Source organism: Bombina bombina, chromosome 7, assembly GCF_027579735.1.
Source record: "Bombina bombina isolate aBomBom1 chromosome 7, aBomBom1.pri, whole genome shotgun sequence".
NCBI classification, from domain to species: Eukaryota; Metazoa; Chordata; class Amphibia; order Anura; family Bombinatoridae; genus Bombina; species Bombina bombina.
The window spans coordinates 37,343,964-37,364,010 of record NC_069505.1 but is presented as its reverse complement, the minus strand read 5'-3'; the positions used below and the strand labels follow the sequence as shown (position 1 = coordinate 37,364,010).

Genomic DNA, 20,047 nt, shown 5'->3' with positions numbered 1-20,047 from the left:
CCCAGGGGCAGGTTTTGCTTTCAATTTTATCTGTAGACCAGACAAAAGGAGAGGCGTTCTTACACTGTGTACGGGACCTCTCCGACCTGGGAGTGATTGTTCCTGTTCCAATGAAAGAATGAGGTCTGGGATTCTATTCCAATCTGTTTGTGGTTCCCAAGAAGGAGGGAACCTTCAGACCATTTTTAGATTTCAAAAGTCTAAACAAGTTTCTCAGAGTGCCATCCTTCAAGATGGAAACTATTCGTTCCATTCATTCTTTGGTCCAAGAGGGTCAATTATGACCACGGTGGATTTGAAGGACGCATACTTGCATGTTCCCATCCACAAGGACTATCACAAGTTTCTAAGGTTTGCTTTTCTAGACAAACACTTCCAGTTCGTGGCTCTTTCTTTGGCCTTGCCACAGCTCCCAGAATTTTCTCAATGGTTCTGGGATTCCTGCTGGTGCTGCTCCGATTGCGGGCACCTTATCTGGATAACAGTCTGGTTCAGGCACCTTCCTTTCAACAAGCAAGATCACACATGGAAATGTGGTTATTTTTACTGCGGTCTCACGGATGGAAGGTGAATTTGGAAGAGAGTTCCTTAGTTCCAACTACAAGGGTAGTTTTCTTGGAGAACTATATTAGTCTCCTCATCAATGAAGTCTGACAGTAGTCAGGAGATCAAAAAATTTCGATTCTTGCCTAGCACTTTAGTCCTCTCCTCGGCCATCTGTGGCTCAGTGCATGGAGGTAATTGGGCTGATGGTAGCGGCAATGGACATCATCCCGTTCGCCCGTTTCCACCACAGACCTCGGCAGTTAAGCTTACACGGGTAGTAGAACGGAGATTATGCGGATCTGTCTCCGCGGTTACAGCCGGTGCAGGATTCTCTACTTTGGTGGTTGTCTCAGGATTTTCTCTCCCAGGGAACCTGCTTTCGCAGTTCTTCCTGGGTGATTGTGAAAACAGATGCCAGCCTTTTGAGCTGGGGAGCAGTTTGGGGCTCTCTAAGAGCAGGAAACATGGACTTGGTCTGTTCTACCCATAAACATTCTGGAATTGAGAGCAATCTTCAATCCTCCCCTGGCCTCAGTTAGCTTCGGCCTGATTCATCAGGTTCCATTCGGGCAATATAAACTCAAGGGCTTACATTAACCGTCAGGGAGGAACTCGGAGTTCCTTGGCCATGACAGAAGTAGCCAAGATCGTTCAGTGGGAGGAGACCCACAATTGCTGTCTGTCGGCGATCCACATTCACAAAGTGGACATCTGGGAGGCGTACTTCGTAAGCAGGCAGACCTTTCACCCGGGGAGTGGGAACTCCATCCGGAAGTGTTTTTCCAGCCTGATTCTCAAATGGGGTCAGTTGTAATTGGATCTCATGACTTCTCGACAGAATGCCAAGCTTCCGAGGTACGGGTCGAGGTCAAGGAACCCTCAGGCTGTACTGATAGATGCTCTGGCGGTACCTTGGAATTTCAGTCTCGCATACCTATTTCCTCCGTTTGCTTTTCTTCCTCGAGTCGTGGCTCGAATTAAGCAGGAGAGGGCGTCTGTAATCCTCATTTCACCGGCGTGGCCTCGCAGGATTTGGTATGCAGTTCTGGTGGACATGTCACCTCTTCCACCTTAGAGACTTCTGTTGAGGAAGGACCTTCTACTTCAAGGACCCTTCTTTCATCCAAATCTAGTTTCTCTGAAGCTGACTACTTGAAGATGAATGCTTTATTTTATCCATGCATGGATTTTCGGAATCTGTCATTGAGACCATGATTCAGGCTCGTAAACCAGTGACTATTAAAATTTACCATAAGATATGGTGTAAATATTTATACTGGTGTGATTCCAAGGGCTACTCTTCGACTAGAGTTCAGATTCCTAGATGTCCTTTCTTTAAGGTTTGGAGAAGGGATTATCGGCAAGTTCCCTAAAGGGTCGAATAACTATTTTGTTACATAACCGTCTGGCAGACCTCCCAGACGTACAATCGTTTGGTCAGGCCTTGGTCTAGATCAGGCCTGTGTATAAATCAGTTACTCCTCCATGGAGTCTTTAGTTCTTAAGGTTCTTCAAGGGGCTCAGTTTGAGCCGCTGCATTCCTTAGATATTAAGTTGTTATCTTGGAAAGTTTTGTTTCTTGTTGCCATTTCCTCTGCTTGTAGAGTGTCAGAGCTCTCGGCTTTACAGTATGAGTCTCCTTACCTTATTTTTTATTTGGATAAGGTGGGTTTACGTACTAAATTAGGGTTTCTCCATAAATTAGTTTCAGAACGGAACATTAATCAGGAGATTGTTGTTCCTTCCTTGTGTCCTAATCCTTCTTTTCATGAGGAACAGTTTTTACACAATCTGAACGTGGTACGTGCACTATGATTCTTTTTACAGGCGACTAAGGATTTTCGTCAGTCTTCTGTTTAACGTAAGAGACAGAAAGCTACGGCTACTTCTTTTACTTTGTGGCTGAGCAGTACCATTTGTTTTGCCTATGAAACTGCTGGACAGCAGCCTCCCAAGGGAGTAACAGCTCTTTCTGTGAGAGTTGTTCCCTCTTCCTGAGCATTCAAAATGAAGCCTTTATGGAACAGATTTGCAAGCCTGTAACCTGGTCCTCTCTTCACATTTTTCCAAACTTCTATAAATTTGACTCTTTTGGGAGAAAGGTTTTTCAAGCAGTGGTGCCTTCCGTTTAGGTTTCCTGTCTTGTCCCTCCCTTATCATCTGTGTACTCTAGCTTGGGTATTGATTCCGAACAGTAATTAATGATGATCCATGGACTCATCGTGTCATTAGAAAGAAAACATTTATGCTTACCTGATAAATTTCTTTCTTTCTTGACACGATGAGTCTACGGCCCACCCTGTTATTTAGACAGGTTGTTAGTATGTTATAAACTTCAGACACCTCTGCGCCTTGTTTCTTCCTTTCTCTCCTTTACTTCGGTCGAATGACTGGGGTGGGAGGGAAGAGAGGAGATATTTGACAGCTTTGCTGTGGTGCTCTTTGCTGCCTCCTGCTGGGCAGGAGTGATATTCCCAACAGTAATTATTGATGATCCGTGGACTCATTGTGTCAAGAAATAAATACATTTATCAGGTAATGACACTATGTAGGGCGCTACAGGAGATGACACATACTAGAGGGCACACACAGTTCTAATGACACTATGTAGGGCGCTACAGGAGATGACACATACTAGAGGACACACACAGTTCTAATGACACTATGTAGGGCGCTACAGGAGATGACACATACTAGAGGGCACACACAGTTCTAATGACACTATGTAGGGCGCTACAGGAGATGACACATACTAGAGGACACACAGTTCTAATGACACTATGTAGGGCGCTACAGGAGATGACACATACTAGAGGACACACAGTTCTAATGACACTATGTAGGAGCGCTACAGGAGATGACACATACTAGAGGACACACAGTTCTAATGACACTATGTAGGGCTTTACAGGAGATGACACATACTAGAGGACACACACAGTTCTAATGACACTATGTAGGGCGCTACAGGAGATGACACATACTAGAGGGCACACACAGTTCTAATGACACTATGTAGGGCGCTAAAGGAGATGACACATACTAGAGGGCAGACACAGTTCTAATGACACTATGTAGGGCGCTACAGGAGATGACACATACTAGAGGACACACACAGTTCTAATGACACTATGTAGGGCGCTACAGGAGATGACACATACATCGCTACAAACCTACCTGGCTAACTTATCTGACAACAGGAAGTTCTGCTGAATGTTCTCCACGAGGGCGCCCCTCATCTCTTCCACAACCTTAAACACTCTCTTGAAGTTATCAAACTGCAGGAAAAAGAAAATAAAAGGACATCATTTCTGAGGATCCCCTCACTGACTTGTGCAAGTTTAACCCGTGGCGAGCAGTGCTTACCTGGCGCCGGCAGCTCTTTAGGGTGACCCCGGTCTTTGCACTGACATCATCCAGATCTTTCTTTGTTCCCTTAGAAAGTTTCTTACCAAGAACTTCCCTGACAAAAGCTTCATCAAAGGCATAATATCTAAACGACAAAGTGATGTAAAAGCAGAGGAAGAGGGTAAGGGAAAAGATGACAGACAGACACCTCCCTATTACCTCATAAATATGGGACTCGGCCTGAAAGATATGTAAAACAAATAAATCAAAACAGCGGCTTGTACCCTTTGCAATTTGCACAGCAGACTGAATACGCCAGATAAAAACAAAATTTATGCTTATCTGATAAATTTATTTCTCTTGTGGTGTATCCAGTCCACGGATTCATCCATTACTTGTGGGATATTCTCCTTCCCAACAGGAAGCTGCAAGAGGACACGCACAGCAGAGCTGTCTATATAGCTCCTCCCCTAACTGCCACTCCCAGTCATTCGACCGAAGACAAGCAAGAGAAAGGAGAAACTATAGGGTGCAGTGGTGACTGTAGTTTTAAAAATAAAAAACAACTGCCTTAAAATGACAGGGCGGGCCGTGGACTGGATACACCACAAGAGAAATAAATTTATCAGGTAAGCATAAATTTTGTTTTCTCTTGTAAGGTGTATCCAGTCCACGGATTCATCCATTACTTGTGGGATACCAATACCAAAGCTATAGGACACGGATGAAGGGAGGGACAAGGCAGGCGCTTAAACGGAAGGCACCACTGCCTGTAAGACCTATCTCCCAAAAATAGCCTCCGAAGAAGCAAAAGTATCAAATTTGTAGAATTTAGAAAACGTATGAAGCGAAGACCAAGTCGCCGCCTTACAAATCTGTTCAACAGAAGCCTCATTCTTAAAAGCCCATGTGGAAGCTACTGCTCTAGTGGAATGAGCTGTAATTCTTTCAGGAGGCTGCTGGCCAGCAGTCTCATAAGCTAAGTGGATTATGCTTCTTAGCCAAAATTTTAAAGCACGAACCACATCAAGATTGTGTAATAGACATTCCTTCTTTGAAGAAGGATTAAGACATAGTGAAGGAACAACAATCTTCTGATTGATATTTTTATTAGATACTACCTTAGGAAGAAAACCAGGTTTGGTACGTAACACTACCTTATCTGCATGGAAAATGAAATAAGGGGAATCACATTGTAAGGCAGATAACTCCGAAACTCTTCGAGCCGAGGAGATAGCTACTAAAAACAGAACTTTCCAAGATAAAAGTTTAATATCTATGGAATGCAAAGGTTCAAACGAAACCCCTTGCAGAACCTTAAGAACTAAATTTAAACTCCATGGTGGAGCAACAGGTTTAAACACAGGCTTGATTCTAACTAAAGCCTGACAAATCGCCTGAACGTCTGGAGTATCAGCTTGTGCAAAAGAATAGACAGAGCATAAATCTGTCCCTTTAAGGAACTAGCTGACAATCCCTTCTCCAATCCTTCTTGGAGAAAAGATAATATCCTAGGAATCCTGACCTTACTCCATGAGTAACCCTTGGATTCACACCAATGAAGATATCTACACCATATCTTATGATAGATTTTCCTGGTGACCGGCTTTAGAGCCTAAATTAAGGTATCAGGGACCGACTCAGAGAAACCACGTTTTGATAAAATCAAGCGTTCAATCTCCAAGCAGTCAGACGCAGAGAAATTAGATTTGGATGGTTGAAAGGACCCTGAAGTAGAAGGTCCTGCCTCAGCGGCAGAGTCCATGGTGGAAAGGATGACATGTCCACCAGATCTGCATACCAAGTCCTGCGTGGCCACGCATGTGCTATCAAAATCACCGAAGCTCTCTCCTGCTTGATCTTGGCAATCAGACGAGAGAGCAGAGGAAATGGTGGAATCTTGGCGTTCTGACGAGACGCCATGAGATCCAGTTCTGGTTTGCCCCAAAGTTGAATCAACTGTGCAAATACCTCCGGATGGAGTTCCCACTCCCCCGGATGAAAAGTCTGCCGACTTAGAAAATCCGCCTCCCAGTTCTCTACTCCTGGGATATGGATAGCTGATAGATGGCAAGAGTGAACCTCTGCCCATAGAATCCAACATTGCTAGGGAACTCCTTGTCCGACTGAAATCTGATGAACCTGACCGCAGCAATCTGATGCCAAGCCTGAAGAGCATTGAATATCGCTCTTAGTTCCAGAATGTTTATCGGAAGGAGTGCCTTCCGATAAACATTCTGAGCCTTCAGGGAGTTCCAGACTGCACCCCAGCCCAGAAGGCTGGCATCTGTCGTTACTATTGTCCAATCTGGCCTGCGGAAGGTTATACCCTTGGACAGATGGACCTGAGATAGCCACCAGAGAAGAGAATCCCTGGTCTCTTGATCCAGATTTAGTAGAGGGGACAAATCTGTGTAATTCCCATTCCACTGACTGAGCATGCAAAGTTGCAGCGGTCTGAGATGTAGGCGGGCAAATGGCACTATGTCCATTGCAGCTACCATTAAACCGATTACTTCCATACACTGAGCCACTGAAGGGCGAAAAGTGGAATAAAGAACACGGCAGGAATTTAAAAGTTTTGACAACCTGGCCTCTGTCAGGTAAATCTTCATTTCCACAGAATCTATCAGAGTTCCTAGGAAGGAAACTCTTGTGAGAGGGGATAGAGAACTCTTTTCTTCGTTCACCTTCCACCCATGAGACTTCAGGAATGCCAGAACAATGTCCGTATGGGACTTGGCGATTTGAAAAGTCGACGCCTGTATCAGATTGTCGTCTAGGTAAGGGGCTACTGCTATACCCTGCAACCTTAGGACCGCTAGGAGGGACCCTAGAACCTTCGTAAAGATTCTTGGTGCCACGGCTAACCCAAAGGGAAGAGCCACAAACTGGTAGTGCCTGTCTAGGAAGGCGAACCTGAGAAACCGATGATGATCTTTGTGTATCGGAATGTGAAGATAAGCATCCTTTAAGTCCACGGTAGTCATATATTGACACTCCTGGATCATAGGTAGGATGGTTCGAATAGTCTCCATCTTGAAGGATGGGACCCTGAAAAATTTGTTTAAGATCTTGAGATCTAAGATTGGTCTGAAGGTTCCCTCTTTCTTGGGAACTACAAACAGATTTGAATAGAAGCCCTACCCCTGTTCCTCCTTTGGAACTGGGTGGATCACTCCCATAACTAGGAGGTCTTGAACACAATGTAAGAATGCCTCTCTCTTTATCTGGTTTGCAGATAATTGTGAGAGATGAAATCTCCCTTTTGGGGAAGAAGCTTTGAAATCCAGAAGATATCCCTGGGACACAATTTACAACGCCCAGGGATCCTGGACATCTCTTGCCCAAGCCTGGGCGAAAAGTGAAAGTCTGCCCCCTACTAGATCCGTTTCCGGATCGGGGGCTGATCCTTCATGCTGTCTTAGAGGCAGCAGCAGGCTTTTTGGCCTGTTTCCCCTTGTTCCAAGCCTGGTTAGGTCTCCAGACCGGCTTGGACTGGGCAAAATTTCCCTCTTGTTTTGTATTAGAGGAAGTTGAAGCTGCGCCACTCTTGAAGTTTCGAAAGGAATGAAAATTAGACTGTTTGGTCCTTAATTTGTTGGATCTATCCTGAGGAAGGGCGTGGCCTTTTCCTCCAGTCATATCAGAAATGATCTCCTTCAGTCCAGGCCCGAATAGGGTCTGCCCCTTGAAGGGAATGTTGAGAAGCTTAGACTTTGAAGTAACGTCAGCTGACCAGGATTTAAGCCATAGCGCCCTACGCGCCTGAATAGCAAAACCTGAATTTTTAGCCGTTAACTTGGTTAAATGAACAACGGCGTCAGAAACAAATGAATTGGCTAGCTTAAGAGCTTTAAGCTTGTCAAGGATATCATCCAACGGGGTTTCTACCTGTAGAGCCTCTTCTAGAGACTCAAACCAGAAGGCCGCAGCAGCAGTGACTGGGGCAATGCATGCAAGAGGCTGGAGAATACAACCTTGTTGAATAAAAAATTTCTTAAGGTAACCCGGTAATTTTTTGTCCATTGGATCTAGAAAAGCACAACTGTCCTCGACAGGGATAGTTGTACGCTTCGCTAGGGTAGAGACTGCTCCCTCCACCTTAGGGACCGTCTGCCATAAGTCCCGTGTAGCGGCATCTATAGGAAACATCTTTTTAAAAACAGGAGGGGGAGAGAACGCTACATCTGGTCTATCCCATTCCTTAGTAATAATTTCTGAAAACCTCTTAAGGATTGGAAAGACATCAGTGTAAACAGGTACTGCATAGTATTTATCCAATTTACACAATTTCTCTGGGACTACAATGGCGTCACAGTCATCCAGAGTTTCTAAAACCTCCCTGAGCAACACGCGGAGGTATTCAAGTTTAAATTTAAATGTAGACATATCAGAATCAGGTTGAAGTGTCTTCCCTGAATCAGAAAAAATCACCCACAGATAGAAGCGCTCCTGCTTCGGCTTCTGCACATTGTGAGGGTGTATCAGACATAGCTACTAAAGCGTCAGAGAGCTCTGTATTTGTTCTAGCCCCAGAGCTGTCTCGCTTTCCTTGTAACCCTGACAGTTTGGACAATACCTCTGTAAGGGTATGATTCATAACTGCCGCTATGTCTTGTAAGGTATACGCAATGGGCGCGCTAGATGTACTTGGCGTCCCTTGAGCGGGAGTTATAGGTTCTGACACGTGGGGAGATTTCCTCTGGTGATAAATCTTTTAAAGCCAGAATATGGTCTTTATAATTTATAGTAAGATCAGTGCATTTGGTACACATTCTAAGAGGGGGTTCCACAATGGCTTCTAAACATAATGAACAAGGAGTTTCCTCTATGTCAGACATGTTTAACAGACTAGTAATAAGACCAGCAAGCTTGGAAAACACTTTAATAAATGTGAAAAAGCAGAATATAAAAACGGTACTGTGCCTTTAAGAGAAAAAAACAATCACATAAACTACAAAACAGTGAAAAAAAGCAGTAAACTCTACGAAATTTTTACAGTGTGTATAATAGACTAAAGTAGCATTGCACCCACTTGCAAATGGATGATTAACCCCTCAGGCTCAAAAACGGATCAGAAAAACGATAAAACCGTTCTAAACAGTCACAAACAAACTGCCACAGCTCTACTGTGGCTCCTACCTGCCCTTAAAACGACTTTTGTAGGAACAAAAACCCTTTACAGAGGTCCTATATGTCAGGAGACTCCTTCAGGGAAGCTGGATGTCTCAGACTGCAAAAACTACTGCGCAATTAGAGCGCGAAAATAGGCCCCTCCCACCATGTACTCAAAGTGAGAGTACATAAATAACTACTCCTAGGAGAAATCTAGTCAGCCATGTGGAAAACTAGGCTCCAAATAAAGATTTATCACCCTCAGTAAAAAACGTTTTTTATATATCATGCAAACGTTTTACATACTAAGTAATAAGAGCAATTAACATGAATATTACCCTTTACTGCAAGCATGATCCCAGTCTTTTGTTAAATCACTGTAATCAGGCTTACCTTAAATATATCAGGCACTGTCAGCATTTTCTAGACCTTATCAACTCTCTAGAAAAAAATATACTGAACATACCTCAGAGCAGGTAATTCTGCAGCTGAAGTTTTCCCATACTCTTCAGTTATGTGTGAGAACAGCAGTGGACCTTAGTTACAAACCGCTAAGATCATCAAAAACCTCAGGCAGAACTCTTCTTCTAATTTCTGCTTGAGGCAATAACAGTACAACGCCGGTACCGTTTAAAAATAACAAACTTTTGATTGAAGATAAACTACACTAAGTCACCACATATCTCTTGATACTTCCTTTCTTGTCGAGAGCTGCAAGAGAATGACTGGGAGTGGCAGTTAGTGGAGGAGCTATATAGACAGCTCTGCTGTGGGTGTCCTCTTGCAGCTTCCTGTTGGGAAGGAGAATATCCCACAAGTAATGGATGAATCCGTGGACTGGATACACCTTACAAGAGAAAGTGCGCCCTACCAGTTCAACAAATTTCAAGTGTGTGCACACCTCAGGCTGAAGCAACAAACCATGACTCTAGTAAAATGGCGGCGGTAGCGTTATGTGCTGTGACACTGGTATGAGACTTCCTGCCCCACTAGAGGAGGTTTGTGTGACTGACAATCCAGACTGTTTTTTTTTGTTTGTTTTAATAACGTCATATCATGATTAATTGCACAGTCTTAATGAGGACATAAAAATGTTAGAATCTTTACTTATTACTTTACTTGTTAGTAAAGAAGCGCACACAAAAGATCGTTATAAAAATCTGATAATGAAGTCAAACATTTGGGGCAGGAAAATGCTTTTCCTTCTGCATTTAATGAATAATTTAGGTTTTCTGTGTCTGTTTAGGTCTATATTAGTAGACAGAACAGATGTATTTGTGTTGTGGCTGGGAAACAAGGTAAAGTCTGATCGGGGAGGTGGGGGGGGGAGCGTCATGGTGATGTGCTGGTGGAACAGGTGAAGTCAGGGGGAAGCTGGCGGTCAGGTTGGGATGGGCATGTTTTCTGTTCTACTGTTTATGGAACTAGAACATACACAGAAATTAAATGGTACAAATCCTGCAAAATGTGGGTCCGCTCGGAGCTCTGAGTACTTATTGCGTAGTTGTAGACAAACACATACTTTCTGTATCCTAGCTCCCCATAACCCGAGCCCTCACTTCTCTATCAGCATGCTCTGCTTGCTGGGAGGTATCTGGAACAGCAGTTGCTGTACTAATTTCGGCGGAGAATGAAGGAGCCTCTCAATCATCTGGAAGGTTCGGTAGTGATCCATTGTGTCACTCTCCAAGACATCAGCTCCAGCGCCCGTCTGCTCCAAGATCCCGCTCTTCAAGCGCATGTTGACAGCGTCACTCACTGCAAGTGGCAGAGGGTATACGAGAGGTGAATAAGAATAATATAATGCACAACTATATTTATAACATTTATTTATACATAAAGATTTAATATATATTTATTAAAAACATAATATAAATATTGCAGACCCAGTAATCAGCAGCTGCTGATTGGGTCATTACAGTAGCCATTTAAGAGCCACATATCAATTTATGGCTATTAAATTCACATATAATAATGTATTTCCTAAAAAATGTCCACTGGCACAGGGCAAGATTCCGGATAAGTTGTAAGGTACCCTCTGTCTGCTGTTCTCGCATCCAGACGGCACTTTTGAGTTGCGCCAACCTTTTCTGCTCCCTCACAACAAGTTCCCCGTTTTCTTGGGGCCATAAAAACTAAACACATTATTAGTTCTGTTTTTCTGGGGGCTGTATATATATATATATATATATTTTTTTTTTTTTTATATAACTTACGCTGCCCCATGATTAGATAGACATTCTAGTAAACATGGCCTTAGTACCTGAATATCCGTCCAGCCACAGCTGATACACCTCCTCATCTATCAGGGTGGTATTGCCCACAAACACGTCCAGCTCATTAGCCATGATAGTGACGTCTGAAGAAGAAAAAAGGAACACGAATGGCTGTAATTGTATCACATATTTATCAACATGCATCAGACCTATTTATTTGGTATCCTTTGTTGAAAAGCATATCTACATATCCTCAGCAACAGTTTACTACCAGGAGCTAGATAGTGGGTACACATATTTGGTTAAAGCAAAAAGAGGGCGCCCTCTTTTTGCTTTAACCTAATAGATCCACCTCACACCGGGTCAAGGGGAGCTGCCTAAGTTATTATCTCCGACACTGATCCTAAACAGAGAATGCAATCAAACCGGATCCGTTGATTGGTGAAGAGACTTCACAGTAATATTTTTGAACTATTGTGAACATTGGTTCCCACAATTTTATACATTCTTTGTGCTTTATTGTGTTGTTTAGATTCCTTTTATTGTGATGTTTAGATTCCTTTTATTGTGTTGTTTAGATTCCTTTTATTATGTTGTTTAGATTCCTTTGATTGTGTTTAGATTCCTTTTACAGAGAGCGCACATTTTTCTGAGATCCCCTCCTGGGTTCTACATTCTGAGTACACATATTTTTCTCTTGTCATTTGCTCACCAGATGTGCTCAGCTAGCTCCCAGTAGTGCACTACTGCTCCTGAGCTACTCCGATTATAAACATCATTATATACACGTAGTAGTGCAATAAAAAATATTATAGCACTTGCTTTTTGCATTCTTATGTCCCTTAGCGTCTAATGAAATAAAATGGGCTATAACTAACTTAGAGCAAGAATACTTCCTGTTTCAGTGAGGACGATGTTTTACTATCAAGCTCATCAAATCAGAGCACTGCTCTCTGTTATACATGCGTGTTATATACAGTGATTACTTTGTGCCACAGATATGACTATCAGCTCACGGCTCCCTATTACAGCTCTAACATCATCAGCTCACGGCTCCCTATTACAGCTCTAACATAATCTGCTCACGGCTCCCTATTACAGCTCTAACATCATCAGCTCACGGCTCCATATTACAGCTCTAACATCATCAGCTCACGGCTCCCTATTATAGCTCTAACATAATTAGCTCACGGCTCCCTATTAAAGCTCTAACACCATCAGCTCACAGCTCCCTATTACAGCTCTAACATCATCAGCTCACGGATCCCTATTACAGCTCTAACATCATCAGCTTACGGCTCCCTATTACAGCTCTAACATCATCAGCTCACAGCTCCCTATTACAGCTCTAACATCATCAGCTCACGGCTCCCTATTACAGCTCTAACATCATCAGCTCACAGTTCCCTATTACAGCTCTAACATCATCAGCTCACGGCTCCCTATTACAGCTCTAACATCATCAGCTCACGGCTCCCTATTACAGCTCTAACATCATCAGCTCACAGTTCCCTATTACAGCTCTAACACTATCAGCTCACAGCTCCCTATTACAGCTCTAACATCATCAGCTCACAGCTCCCTAGTACATCTCTAACATCATCAGCTCACGGCTCCCTATTACAGCTCTAACAACATCAGCTCACGGCTCCCTATTACAGCTCTAACATCATCAGCTCACAGTTCCCTATTACAGCTCTAACATCATCAGCTCACAGCTCCCTATTACAGCTCTAACATCATCAGCTCACAGCTCCCTATTACAGCTCTAACATCATCAGCTCACGGCTCCCTATTACAGCTCTAACATCATCAGCTCACAGCTCCCTATTACAGCTCTAACATCATCAGCTCACAGCTCCCTATTACAGCTCTAACACCATCAGCTCACGGCTCCCTATTACAGCTCTAACACCATCAGCTCACGGCTCCCTATTACAGCTCTAACACCATCAGCTCACGGCTCCCTATTACAGCTCTAACACCATCAGCTCACAGCTCCCTATTACAGATCTAACACCATCAGCTCACAGCTCCCTATTACAGCTCTAACATCATCAGCTCACAGCTCCCTATTACAGCTCTAACATCATCAGCTCACGGCTCCCTATTACAGCTCTAACACCATCAGCTCACGGCTCCCTATTACAGCTCTAACACCATCAGCTCACGGCTCCCTATTACAGCTCTAACATCATCAGCTCACGGCTCCCTATTACAGCTCTAACATCATCAGCTCACGGCTCCCTATTACAGCTCTAACATCATCAGCTCACGGCTCCCTATTACAGCTCTAACATCATCAGCTCACGGCTCCCTATTACAGCTCTAACATCATCAGCTCACGGCTCCCTATTACAGCTCTAACATCATCAGCTCACAGCTCCCTATTACAGCTCTAACATCATCAGCTCACGGCTCCCTATTACAGCTCTAACATCATCAGCTCACGGCTCCCTATTACAGCTCTAACATCATCAGCTCACGGCTCCCTATTACAGCTCTAACATCATCAGCTCACGGCTCCCTATTACAGCTCTAACATCATCAGCTCACGGCTCCCTATTACAGCTCTAACATCATCAGCTCACGGCTCCCTATTACAGCTCTAACATCATCAGCTCACGGCTCCCTATTACAGCTCTAACACCATCAGCTCACGGCTCCCTATTACAGCTCTAACATCATCAGCTCACGGCTCCCTATTACAGCTCTAACACCATCAGCTCACGGCTCCCTATCACAGCTCTAACATCATCAGCTCACAGCTCCCTATTACAGCTCTAACACCATCAGCTCACAGCTCCCTATTACAGCACTAACACCATCAGCTCACGGCTCCCTATTACATATCTAACATCATCAGCTCACAGCTCCCTATTACAGCTCTAACAACATCAGCTCACGGCTCCCTATTACAGCTCTAACACCATCAGCTCACAGCTCCCTATTACAGCTGTAACACCATCAGCTCACGGCTCCCTATTACAGCTCTAACATCATCAGCTCACGGAACCCTATTACAGATCTAACACCATCAGCTCACAGCTCCCTATTACAGCTCTAACATCATCAGCTCACAGCTCCCTATTACATCTCTAACACCATCAGCTCACAGCTCCCTATTACAGCTCTAACACCATCAGCTCACAGCTCCCTATTACAGCTCTAACATCATCAGCTCACGGCTCCCTATTACAGCTCTAACACCATCAGCTCACGGCTCCCTATTACAGCTAACACCATCAGCTCACGGCTCCCTATTACAGCTCTAACATCATCAGCTCACGGCTCCCTATTACAGCTCTAACATCATCAGCTCACGGCTCCCTATTACAGATCTAACACCATCAGCTCACGGCTCCCTATTACAGCTCTAACACCATCAGCCCACGGCTCCCTATTACAGATCTAACACCATCAGCTCACAGCTCCCTATTACAGCTCTAACATCATCAGCTCACAGCTCCCTATTACAGCTCTAACACCATCAGCTCACAGCTCCCTATTACAGCTCTAACATCATCAGCTCACGGCTCCCTATTACAGCTCTAACATAATTAGCTCACAGCTCCCTATTACAGCTCTAACACCATCAGCTCACAGCTCCCTATTACAGCTCTATCATCATCAGCTCACGGCTCCCTATTACAGCTCTAACATCAGCTCACAACTTCCTATTACAGATCTAACACCATCAGCTCACGGCTCCCTATTACAGATCTAACATCATCAGCTCACAGCTCCCTATTACAGCTATAACACCATCAGCTCACGGCTCCCTATTACAGCTCTAACATCCTCAGCTCACGGCTCCCTATTACAGCTCTAACATCCTCAGCTCACGGCTCCCTATTACAGCTCTAACATCATCAGCTCACGGCTCCCTATTACAGCTCTAACATCATCAGCTCACGGCTCCCTATTACAGCTCTAACATCATCAGCTCACAGTTCCCTATTACAGCTCTAACATAATCTGCTCACAGCTCCCTATTACAGCTCTAACATCATCAGCTCACGGCTCCTTATTACAGCTCTAACATCATCAGCCCACGGCTCCCTATTACAGCTCTAACATAATTAGCTCACAGCTCCCTATTACAGCTCTAACACCATCAGCTCACGGCTCCCTATTACAGCTCTAACACCATCAGCTCACGGCTCCCTATTACAGCTCTAACATCATCAGCTCACAACTCCCTATTACAGCTCTAACACCATCAGCTCACAGCTCCCTATTACAGCTCTAACATCATCAGCTCACGGCTCCCTATTACAGCTCAAACATCATCAGCTCACATCTCCCTATTACAGCTCTAACATCATCAGCTCACGGCTCCCTATTACAGCTCTAACATCATCAGCTCACAGCTCCCTATTACAGCTCTAACACCATCAGCTCACAGCTCCCTATTACAGCTCTAACACCATCAGCTCACGGCTCCCTATTACAGCTCTAACATCATCAGCTCACAGCTCCCTATTACAGATCTAACACCATCAGCTCACAGCTCCCTATTACAGCTCTAACATCATCAGCTCACGGCTCCCTATTACAGCTCTAACACCATCAGCTCACGGCTCCCTATTACAGCTCTAACACCATCAGCTCACGGCTCCCTATTACAGCTCTAACATCATCAGCTCACGGCTCCCTATTACAGCTCTAACATCATCAGCTCACGGCTCCCTATTACAGCTCTAACATCATCAGCTCACGGCTCCCTATTACAGCTCTAACATCATCAGCTCACGGCTCCCTATTACAGCTCTAACATCATCAGCTCACGGCTCCCTATTACAGCTCTAACATCATCAGCTCACGGCTCCCTATTACAGCTCTAACATCATCAGCTCACGGCTCCCTATTACAGCTCTAACATCATCAGCTCACGGCTCCCTATTACAGCTCTAACATCATCAGCTCAAGGCTCCCTATTACAGCTCTAACATCATCAGCTCACGGCTCCCTATTACAGCTCTAACATCATCAGCTCACGGTTCCCTATTACAGCTCTAACACCATCAGCTCACGGCTCCCTATTACAGCTCTAACATCATCAGCTCACGGCTCCCTATTACAGCTCTAACACCATCAGCTCACGGCTCCCTATTACAGCTCTAACATCATCAGCTCACAGCTCCCTATTACAGCTCTAACACCATCAGCTCACAGCTCCCTATTACAGCACTAACACCATCAGCTCACGGCTCCCTATTACATATCTAACATCATCAGCTCACAGCTCCCTATTACAGCTCTAACAACATCAGCTCACGGCTCCCTATTACAGCTCTAACATCATCAGCTCACGGCTCCCTATTACAGCTCTAACATCATCAGCTCACGGCTCCCTATTACAGCTCTAACATCATCAGCTCACGGATCCCTATTACAGATCTAACACCATCAGCTCACAGCTCCCTATTACAGCTCTAACATCATCAGCTCACAGCTCCCTATTACAGCTCTAACACCATCAGCTCACAGCTCCCTATTACAGCTCTAACATCATCAGCTCACGGCTCCCTATTACAGCTCTAACACCATCAGCTCACGGCTCCCTATTACAGCTCTAACACCATCAGCTCACGGCTCCCTATTACAGCTCTAACACCATCAGCTCACGGCTCCCTATTACAGCTCTAACACCATCAGCTCACGGCTCCCTATTACAGATCTAACACCATCAGCTCACAGCTCCCTATTACAGCTCTAACATCATCAGCTCACAGCTCCCTATTACAGCTCTAACACCATCAGCTCACAGCTCCCTATTACAGCTCTAACATCATCAGCTCACGGCTCCCTATTACAGCTCTAACATAATTAGCTCACAGCTCCCTATTACAGCTCTAACACCATCAGCTCACAGCTCCCTATTACAGCTCTAACATCATCAGCTCACGGCTATCTATTACAGCTCTAACATCAGCTCACGGCTCCCTATTACAGATCTAACACCATCAGCTCACGGCTCCCTATTACAGATCTAACATCATCAGCTCACGGCTCCCTATTACAGATCTAACATCATCAGCTCACAGCTCCCTATTACAGCTCTAACATCATCAGCTCACGGCTCCCTATTACAGCTCTAACATCATCAGCCCACGGCTCCCTATTACAGCTCTAACATCATCAGCTCACGGCTCGCTATTACAGCTCTAACATCATCAGCTCACGGCTCCTTATTACAGCTCTAACACCATCAGCTCACAGCTCCCTATTACAGCACTAACACCATCAGCTCACGGCTCCCTATTACATATCTAACATCATCAGCTCACAGCTCCCTATTACAGCTCTAACAACATCAGCTCACGGCTCCCTATTACAGCTCTAACACCATCAGCTCACGGCTCCCTATTACAGCTCTAACATAATTAGCTCACAGCTCCCTATTACAGCTCTAACATCATCAGCTCACGGCTCCCTATTACAGCTCTAACACCATCAGCTCACGGCTCCCTATTACAGCTCTAACATCATCAGCTCACGGCTATCTATTACAGCTCTAACACCATCAGCTCACGGCTCCCTATTACAGCTCTAACATCATCAGCTCACAGCTCCCTATTACAGCTTTAACATCATCAGCTCATGGCTCCCTATTACAGCTCTAACATCATCAGCTCACAGCTCCCTATTACAGCTCTAACATCATCAGCTCACGGCTATCTATTACAGCTCTAACATCATCAGCTCACGGCTCCCTATTACAGATCTAACACCATCAGCTCATGGCTCCCTATTACAGCTCTAACATCATCAGCTCACAGCTCCCTATTACAGCTCTAACATCATCAGCTCACGGCTCCCTATTACAGCTCTAACATCATCAGCTCACGGCTCCCTATTACAGCTCTAACACCATCAGCTCACGGCTCCCTATTACAGCTCTAACATCATCAGCTCACGGCTCCCTATTACAGCTCTAACACCATCAGCTCACAGCTCCCTATTACAGCTCTAACACTATCAGCTCACAGCTCCCTATTAGAGCACTAACACCATCAGCTCACGGCTCCCTATTACATATCTAACATCATCGGATCACGGCTCCCTATTACATATCTAAAACCATCAGGAGCCAGACCATATTTAAAAAAATGTATGCTCTGTCTAAATCACAAAAGGAAAAGTTTCATATGCCTTTAACTCTCTCTCACCTCACGTCATTGGTAAAGGGGCTTCACAGTAGGTGTTAGAGAGAGGGATTCACAAAATATGGATTTGTATTTCACTGCTGCAAAGCAGAAAAGACCCAGCCCCACCAAACTACATTTTTAATGTGGCTGGTAGGAGTAAGTGGGGGGTACCTAATGGTGTATTGGGGGGTGTAAACCAGGACATCAGGGCCTAATTTTAAGGAGACAGTTAACTGGCACCTTGGTTTGTCAAGCCCTGTATTGCACAGTCTATGACATCATCAGTCTAGCACACGTACACCATACCCTGCCTTTACCATCATCATTCCATGACCCCCTATCATACCCTACCTATGACATTATCAGTTCATGTCACATGGCATATCCAACCTATGACATCACTGGTTCCTTCCACACACGACATACACAACCTGTGATGTCATCAGTCCCTGTCATGCACAATTTATTAGACTAGGGTTGCCGACTTGCCACCTGTAATGGGAAAAAACAGTAATGCTCATAAGCATAATTAAATAATTATACACAACCTATGACATCATTAGTCACACACAGCTGATGTCATCAACTCGTGTCACACACATGACGTACCAAATTTTTGACATCATCAGTCTGTGACCACCACACACCATACCCAGTCTATGATATCATCAGTCCGTGACCCAACCTCATACATGAGCTATGTAGTCTATCTATACCTAACAGTGACAGACCCTGTGCCTCCTATCCCACCAGTAACCCTCATGAACCCATAAATGCTCCCCGCCCTGAGAATGTGACCACTATCCACCTCTGTCCATAACTGACACCTCTAGCTCCCAGCACGCCCGACCCTCGCTCACCCCCCTTTTACCCTCTCGGGATGTCCCAGTGCCCCGTAACTGATGTCCGTTCTAGGGAAAAACAACTTCCGGTTGCTACCAGCGAGCATAGAGGGTTTTCATTATGATGTCAGGATAGCTTCCTGTGTCATTGCAGCTCCCGGATATAACAACAGTAATAACACCTTGCAACCAGCAGATGGCGATCGCTAACCACGGGTAATTAGTAGCTTCAAAGGAAATCCAAGGCTTATATTAGCAGAGTTTATTAATTAGCTGACCAGAACAGAAATCCATCTGATTAACTACTAGTATATGAATGAATTAAACTAGAACTCAATAACTTTAATTTGTAAGTAGATACAACATTAAAAGTATACTATACCCACATTTTTTTCTTTGATTCAGATAGAGCAGCAATTTTAAGCAACTTTCTTATTTACTCCTATTATCAATTTTCTTTTATCTTGGTATCTATATATAAAAAGTAGGAATTTAAAGCTTAGGAGCCAGCCTTGGATAAGAATAAGGCTCTCCTACATACTAATTAATACCTGCAATATGCATATGGCTCTCTTACATACTAATTAATGCATGGGCTATGCATGGGCTATCCTACATACTAATTAATGCCTTGGATAAGAATAAGGCTCTCCTACATACTAATTAATACCTGCAATATGCATACGGCTCTCTTACATACTAATTAATGCATGGGCTATGCATGGGCTATCCTACATACTAATTAATGCCTTGGATAAGAATAAGGCTCTCCTACATACTAATTAATACCTGCAATATGCATACGGCTCTCTTACATAGGCTT

At 44.4% G+C, this 20,047-nt stretch overlaps 1 protein-coding gene across 1 annotated transcript in view; it reads right to left on the bottom strand.

Annotated features, from left to right (window-relative positions):
* The window catches only part of FIBP (FGF1 intracellular binding protein), a 65,595-nt gene extending 46,230 nt beyond the window's left edge, over nt 1–19,365 (bottom strand). The window contains exons 1-5 of the mRNA XM_053720040.1: nt 19,254–19,365; nt 11,276–11,371; nt 10,572–10,770; nt 3,913–4,039; nt 3,724–3,824 (exon numbers count right to left, since the gene is read on the bottom strand). Of these exons, the coding sequence (XP_053576015.1) occupies nt 3,724–3,824; nt 3,913–4,039; nt 10,572–10,770; nt 11,276–11,360 (512 nt within the window). The 5' untranslated portion in view covers nt 11,361–11,371; nt 19,254–19,365. The remainder of the gene's footprint in view (nt 1–3,723; nt 3,825–3,912; nt 4,040–10,571; nt 10,771–11,275; nt 11,372–19,253) is intronic.
* Nucleotides 19,366–20,047: the final 682 nt, after the last annotated feature.